At 37.0% G+C, this 8,363-nt stretch overlaps 1 protein-coding gene across 1 annotated transcript; it reads right to left on the reverse strand.

The window, feature by feature from the left end:
• Window positions 1-6,598: 6,598 nt before the first annotated feature.
• LOC100667862 (olfactory receptor 8K5-like) lies at window positions 6,599-7,540 on the reverse strand. The gene has a single exon (XM_003423659.3). The coding sequence runs from the start codon at window positions 7,538-7,540 to the stop codon at window positions 6,599-6,601; it is 942 nt and encodes a 313-aa protein (XP_003423707.2).
• Window positions 7,541-8,363: the final 823 nt, after the last annotated feature.

Genomic DNA, 8,363 nt, shown 5'->3' on the forward strand with positions numbered 1-8,363 from the left:
TTCTCGGTCCTGAGCCATCCTTACAAGCATCGTTATGCTTGAGCTCATTGTTGCAGCCACTGTATCAATCCACCTCATTGCGTGTTTTCCTCTTTTCCCCTGATCTTCTACTTTGATAAGCACGATGTCCTTCTCCAGGGGCTGATCCCTCCTGACAACATGTCCAAAGTATGTAACACCCAGTTTCGCCATCCTTGCATCTAAGGAGCATTCTGGTTGTTCTTCTTCCAAGACAGATTTATTCGTTCTTTTGGCAGTCCACGGTATGTTCAATGAACTCAGCGGCACTAGGTTTTTAGGTTGGTACGTTCAATATTCTTCACCAACACCACAATTCAAAGGTGTCAATTTTCCTTCAGTCTTCCTTATTCATTGTTCAGCTTTCACATGCATATGATGCAACTGAAAATACCATGGCTTGGGTCAGGCGCACTTTAGTCTTCAAGGTGACATCTTTGCTCTTCAACACTTTAAAGAGGTCCTTTGCAGCAGATTTACCCAATGCAATGCGTCTCTTGGTTTCTTGGCTGCTGCTTCCATGGGTGCTGATTGTGGATCCAAATAAAATGAAATCCTGGATAACGTCAATCTTTTCTCCGTTTATCATGATGTTACTCATTGGCCCAGTTCTGAGGATTTTTGTTTTCTTTATGTTGAGGTGTAATCCATACTGAAGGCTGTGGTCTTTGATCTTCATTAGTAAGTGCTTCAAGTCCTCTTCACCTTCAGCAAGCAAGGTTGTGTCACCTGCATAATGCAGGTTGTTAACGAGCCTTGCTCCAATCTTGATGTCCTGTTCTTCTTCATATAGTCCAGCTTCTCGTATTATTTGTTCAGTATACAGATTGAACAGGTATGGTGAAAGAATTCAACCCTGACTCACACCTTTCCTGACTTTAAACCAGTCAGTATCCCATTGTTCTGTCTGAACATCTGCCTCTTATTCTATGTAGAGGTTCCTCATAAGCACAGTTAAGTATTCTGGAATTCCCACTCTATGCAATGTTACCCATAATTTCTTATGATCCACACAGTCAAATGCCTTTGCAAAGTCACTAAAACACAGGTAAACATCCTTCTGGTATTCTCTGCTTTCAGCCGGGATCCATCTGACATCGGCAATGATATTCCTGGTTCCACGTCCTCTTCTGAAACCAGCCTGAATTTCTGATGGTTCCCTGTCGATATACTGCTGCAGCCGTTTCTGAATGATCTTCAGCAAAATTTTGCTTGTGTGTGATATTAATGATATCGTCCTATAATTTCCACATTTGGTTGGATCACCTTTCTTGGGAATAGGCATAAATACGGATCTCTCCCAGTCCGTTGGCCAGGAAGCTGTCTTCCATATTTCTTGGCATAGATGAGTGAACACCTCCAGTGCTGCATCTGTTTGTTGAAACATCTCAATTGATATTCCATCAATTCCTGGAGCCTTGTGTTTTGCCAATGCCTTCAGTGCAGCTTGGACTTCTTCCTTCAGTGCCATTGATTCCTGATCATATGCTACCTCTTGAAATGGTTGAACATCCAGAAATTCTTTTTGGTGTAATGACTCTGTGTATTCCTTCCATCTTCTTTTGATTCTTCCTGTGTCGTTTAATATATTCCCCATGGAATCCTTCACTATTGCAACTCGAGGCTTGAATTTTTCTTCAGTTCTTTCAGCTTGAGAAATGCCAAGGGTGTTCTTCCCTTTTGGTTTTCCATCTCCAGCTCTTTGCACATGCCATTATAATACTTTACTTTGTCTTCTCGAACCACCCTCTGTAATCTTCTGATCATTTCTTTTACTTCATCATTTCATCCTTTTGCAAGTTTTAGAGTCTCCTCTGACATTCATCTTGGTCTTTTTTTTTTTTTTCTTTCCTTTCGTTTCAATGACCTCTTGCTTTCTTCATGTATGATCTCCTTGATGTCCTCCCACAACTCATCTGGACTTCAATCACTAGTGTTCAATGCATTAAATCTACTCTTCAGATGGTCTCTAAATTCAGGTGGGATATACTCAAGGTCATATTTTGGTTCTCGTGGACTTGTTCTGATTTTCTTCAGTTTCAGCTTGAACGTCCTTATGAGCAACCTATGGTCTATTCCACAGTCGGCCCCTGGCCTTGTTCTGACTGATGATATTGAGCTTTTCCATCGTCTCTTTCCACAGATGTAGTCAATTTGATTTCTATGTTTTCCTTCTGATGAGTTCCATGCATATAGTTGCCGTTCATGTTGGTGAAAGAAGGTATTTGTAATAAAGAAGTCGTTCGTCTTGCAAAATTCTATCATTCACTCGCTGGCATTGTTTCTATGACCAAGGACATATTTTCCAAGTACCGATCCTTCTTCTTTGTTTCCAACTTTTGCGTTCCAATGGCCAGTAATTATCAATGCATCTTGATTGCATGTTCAATCAATTTCAGGCTGCAGCAGCTGATAAAAATCTTCTATTCATATTTGGCCCTAATGATGGTGCATAAATTTGAATATTAGCCGTATTAACTGGTTTTCCTTGTAGCTGTATGGATATTATCCTATCACTGACAGTGTTGTACTTCAGGATAGATCTTGAAATGTTCTTTTTGATGATGAATGCAACACCATTCCTCTTCAAGTTGTCATTCCCAGCATAGTAGGCTATATGATTACCCAATTCAAAATGGCCAATACCAGTCCATTTCAGCTCACTAATGCCTAGGATATTGATGTTTATGTGTTCCATTTCATTTCTGACGATTTCCAATTTTCCTAGATTCATAGTTTATACATTCCAGGTTCCGATTATTAATGGATGTTTGCAGTTGTTTCTTCTCATTTTAAGTCGTGCCACATCAGCAAAGGAAGGTCCTGAAAGCTTTACTCCATCCACCCAGTATACATATTAAATAGTTGATAAATGCATATATCAACTATTTAATATGTATAAAAATACCAAAACCAAACACGTTGCCTTCAAGTCGATTCCGACTCATAGCGACCCTATAAGACAGAGTAGAACTGCCCCATAGGGTTTCCAAGGAGTGCCTGGTGGATTCAAACTGCCTTCCTTTTGGTTAGCAGCCATAGCTGTTAACCACTATGCCACTAGGGTTTCCTTTAGTATGTATTTTGCCTATTAATGCTTTATCACATTCTTCAATTTATTCCTTTCTTCTGAGTGCTAGGATTTTAAGAATTGTGTTATTTCTGAAATAACCCAAACCAAACCAAACCTGTTGCCATTGAGTCAATTCCAACTCATAGTGACCCTATAGCACAGAATAGAACTGCCCCTTAGGGTTCCCAAGGAATAGCTGGTGGAGTTGAACAGCTAAACTTTTGGTCAACAGCCAAGCTCTTAACCACTGTGCCACCAGCATTTACTTCCTAAATAATATAGTAAAATATAAATTTAATGGGGTATTGATTCTTGAAGTTTGGCTTAATGAATAAATGCTTATAATGAATGGAGCTCTAGTGGCTTAGTGGTTAAGAGCTCATCTGCTAATCAAAATGTTGGCAGTTCAAATGACCATCAGTTCCTTGAAAACCCTAGAGGCCAGTTCTACTCTGTCCTATAGGGTCCATATGAGTCAGAATTGATTTGATGGCAATGGGTTTGGTTTTTTGAGTTTTATATTGAGTGAACCAAAACACCCAACCAAACCTATTGCTGTCAAGTCGATTTCAACTCATAGTGACACTATAGGACAAGGTAGAACTGCTCCAAAGTGTTTCTAAGGCTGTAAATCTTTATGGAAGCAGACTGCTGCATCTTTCTTCCATGGAGAGGCTGATGGGTTCAAACGGGCAATTTTTTGTTAGCAGTTGAGTGCTATAACCATTAAACCACCAGGTCTCCTAATACATTAAAAAAAAAAAAATAACCGAACCCTTGGTCACCAAGTTCATTCCGACTCACAGCAACCCTATATGACAGAGTAGAACTGGCTCATAGGGCTTCCAAGGAGCGGCTGGTGAATTGAAAATGCTGACCTTTTGGTTAGCAACCAAGCTCTTAACCACTATGCAACCAAGGCTCCAATACATACATACCTATAAAAAAAATACACAAATCATAATAGTTTACTCTGCAATGGAGAAAACTTGTCAATGTTCGCATTTTGTCATTTGCAGTGGTAACTCTACACGTGGAAGTTCTGGTTCACCTGGATTGTCCCTGGGACTGTGGATGGCATTTCTGGTCAGAAAATTTTAGTTGTTTGTATGGTGCATTTCTTTTTTTCTTCATACATTTTGCTGTAACATCTCACTGCTTCCAGAATCTGCCTAGCAACTTTAGCAAAGGTATCAGTGTCTAGTTTTCAAACTGAAGCCCCAGATTTAATTTAGAAAATTAAATCTATGTGGCAGTGTTTTGAACAGTAAATCATAAAATTGAATATCTGTGAATGAATATCTGAGAATTATAAAAAAAAAATCATCTATAAATTATACCCTGCAGCATTTATGTAGTATATATTACTATTAATAAAATGTACATTCAGAAATGGATGGTCTTAAATGCAGTCTGTCTTAACTAAAATACATCATAAGTTGGGGACTACCTGTATTTATTTTTTATGAAATGTGTTTATTTTGAGGTCATAGTATCTCTTTTTCGTCAATGCAATGTAGCCTTAAATCATATATATGATTATATATGCACATATAATCATATAGAGTATATAAGCTACATGTAGAGAAATATTATTATATTAAATAATATCCCAAATTAAATCTATCCCTAAATCTGTAATCTTACTAATAACCGTGATGTTATGATTTCATACTTAATTTTCTGATTACCTGTTTAATTACAGTAGCTTTTCTGACGGGGAGCCCTGGTGGCACAGTGATTAAGAGCTTCGCTGCTAACCGGAATGACGGCAGTTTGAATTTTGAATCAACCAGCTGCTCCTTGGAAACCCTTTGGGGCAGTCCTACTCTCCTATACGGTCGCTATGAGTTGGAATCGACTTGAAGGCAAAGTTTTTTGTTTTGTTTTTTTCCTGACATAACTTGATGTTTAGAAATTCTTAAACAGTTTCTATTATTTCCAGAATATGTAATTAGTTTGCATTTCAAATGAAGTTTCAGTTTCAATTCAGTACTGGGTATTGTGTATGTTTTCTAGCTCTGGCAGATATTATTAAATATTCAAGCAAATGAAGGAAAAATGCACTTTAGATGTATTGAAGTTTATATTTCTCTGGATTATGGCACAAGTGCTAGTGGAGATTAGGTCAAAACCCACAGCAGGTGATGACTATCAGCAGGATGCTAAAATTTGTTTACATTCATTTTACCAGCCGTTTTATCTAGCAGATTACAAGTTTCTCTTAGAATTCTCTGATGCCAAGAAAGAACACAGAGTAAACACTATTCTGTCTTTGTTTTCAGTAAATTATGGCGCTTGATTGATAATCATTTTGTAATTATTCTCATATTTGGCTAAAATGAACAAAGTGTGGAAAATGGATCAAATTTTGTTTGTTTGGAAGGAAGAATTTGAAATTATGTATTTGTCCCAAAAAATTATTTAGTGAATAATCATAAAAAGCATTTACTACTTCAGTAGAATATCTATTTATTCAGTAGACATGAGCTCAACATTATTTTATACATCTTCTATAAATGAATGATCATAAATCCACATTTTGCCATTAATAACATATGTGGGTGTTAGGCAATAAAACTGTTTCACTTTAAGGTAACATGCTCTATTGATGTGTTTTCCTTCCTTTTTTACACGTAAATGTTCTCCAATGTATTGAGAATATGAATCAGAAAATGCATCAACATGTTCTCTTGGTTCTTACAGTGCTTTTTTATCATCAGATTCTGCATCAATCATCGCCTTTAATAAATACTTTAGTTCTTCCCATCAGGCATGCATAATATCTTTGTTCACCCTTCCTCCTATTCTCCAAGTGTATTCCCTTTTTATTATTCTTTTTTAATATTTTTCTTGACTAGATAGTTTCTGCATCTGCAATATAGCCAAAATCAGAATCACCATACAAGACACTAGTTAGCTCAGGAGAAAGGATATCAAATTAAATGATAACCAAGCAAAATTTTCTAGCTTACTTTACACATATTTGAGTACAGTGTAAATAAGAAATGATAATCACAGTAGAAAGGAAACAATGCCCATAAATTATTCATTGTATCAACAGGGACACATAAACAACTCTTGGTCTCCAATTTTGCTTATACTGTTGTTTCAGGATCAGAAAATGCGATGAAAATAAGATTCAAGAAACCCCTACCATCTTTACAAAAACGCTTACAAATATACACACATAATTTACTGCTGTAGAGTGTAATAGGTATTCCATTGCGTAAAGTCTGCTTTTCAACAAAATCACATAAGGAGACATTGAAAGAGAAACAAGGAAACACAGGAATGGTATAACATTTAATTTGAGATCAAAAATGCGATGATTAAAATATATTTGGGTAGATATAAGGAAAGCAATCCATTTGTATGTGCTTTATACTATGTCTTTGCTCTGGAACCAAAGAGAATGTAGTTGTGTATACTAGAAATATTTTTGTGTGGCATTTGCCATTTTCAAAAATTTATTGAAACTATTTTTTTTTTATTATCTATTGAGTATCAAATAGAAAGTTTGCATGGCCTCTTGAACACCCTGTTAAAGGCATGTTTTACTTCTTTGTTCCTTAAACTGTAAATGAAGGGGTTTATCACGGGGATGACTAAAGTGTAAAACACGGATGCCATTTTGTCAGTATCAGAGGAACGAGCAGATTTAGGCTGAAGATACATAAATAACAGAGTTCCATAGAACACAACCACAACTGTCAGATGAAAACCACATGTGGAGAAAGCTTTTTTCCTACCCTCAGCAGAATTCATTTGAATTATAGCTGTCAGAATCAGCATGTAGGAGACCAGGACTACCAGAAGAGAGGAAATTAAATTAAGTGCTGAAAATATTATGATCAACAATTCTATTTCTCGTGCATTTGAGCAGAGCAAAGGTATCAAGGCAGTATTATCACAGTAGAAATGACTGATGATGTTAGAGCCACAGAAGGTTGATATAAAAATCTTACTGGTGACCATCAGGGACAGAAAGGTGCTGTAGAGATATGGAATGCCCACGAGTGCATAGCAAAGTTTCTGGGACATGATAACATTGTAGAGCAGAGGGTTACAGATGGCCACATAGCGGTCATAGGCCACGGCTGACAGGATGAAGAGCTCACAGATAATGAACAGAATGTAAAAAGCCATTTGTGTGGCACACACATAATAGGATATGGTATTTTGATCCACAACAAAATCTACTAGCATCTTGGGATAAATAACAGTAGAATTACCAAGATCGACGAAGGCCAGGTGTCTGATAAAAAAATACATAGGTGTCTGTAGGTGGGAGTCTGCCTTGGTCAAGACAATCAGGCCCATGTTTCCAACCACTGTGATCATGTAGATGGCAAGGAAGGCTACAAATAGGGGATGCTGCAGCTCAGGGTGCCTTGTGACTCCCACTAGAATGAATTCAGTCAGTTCTGTTAGATTCTGTGGGCCCATTTAATCCAGTTCTCTCTTCTGGGAAGAAACAGAGGCATTAGTTTCAGCATTCATGTAGTATTACCTTAAACTTGTAGACGGAGTGGACACGTTTTCTTCCTACTAGAGGATGGAAAAGTAATTGCTACATCTGATTTTACCTAAAATAAACTGTAGAAGATCCCACTTCCCATGATTGGAGGATATTTCTGAAACATTATAGTCTGATATAACATAGATTACACTTTAAATCAATTCAGCAATGTTTGCAGCACATACATTTATAATAAAACCATGAAGTTGTTAATAATGAGCTAATAGTCTTAATTTCGTCTGCACGACGACGTCACAGTTTTCTTTAGTGTACTTCCGTTTTGATTTGAGAAATCTTGTGAGATTTTCTTATTCGTGTATTGAGAGGCAGAGATAATTTGAAGTTAATAAAGCTTGAGTTTGAGCCTCTTTAAGGGTTGTGGGTGGGAACTTAGCAATGTAGTTACATATTGATATATCTTGTAAAACCTGGGATAGAAACACATTTATTCTTTTGTTGCTGTTTGTGACTTTAGCAGTACGTTTATAATTTTAAAGTGTTTTATTACTTTTTCTAACTAAATGTTCACATTTAGGGTCAATTTGCATTTATAATTTTAATTTATTTTTAAATTGTTGTTGCTAGCTACCACTGAGTCAATTTTAGAGTCATAGTGACCCCATGTGACAGAGTAAAACTGCCTTGTAGGGTTTCCTTGGCTGTAGTCATTATGGAAGCAGATTGCCAGGTCTTTTTTCCTTCAGAGCTACTGGATAGGTTTGAACCACCAACCTTTTTGATAGCAGCTGA

This window comes from Loxodonta africana, chromosome 7, assembly GCF_030014295.1.
Source record: "Loxodonta africana isolate mLoxAfr1 chromosome 7, mLoxAfr1.hap2, whole genome shotgun sequence".
Taxonomy (NCBI): domain Eukaryota; kingdom Metazoa; phylum Chordata; class Mammalia; order Proboscidea; family Elephantidae; genus Loxodonta; species Loxodonta africana.

Coding starts and splice junctions, on each gene's coding strand:
- LOC100667862 (XM_003423659.3), bottom strand. CDS start 7,540: ATGGGCCCACAGAATCTAACAGAACTGACTGAATTCATTCTAGTGGGA.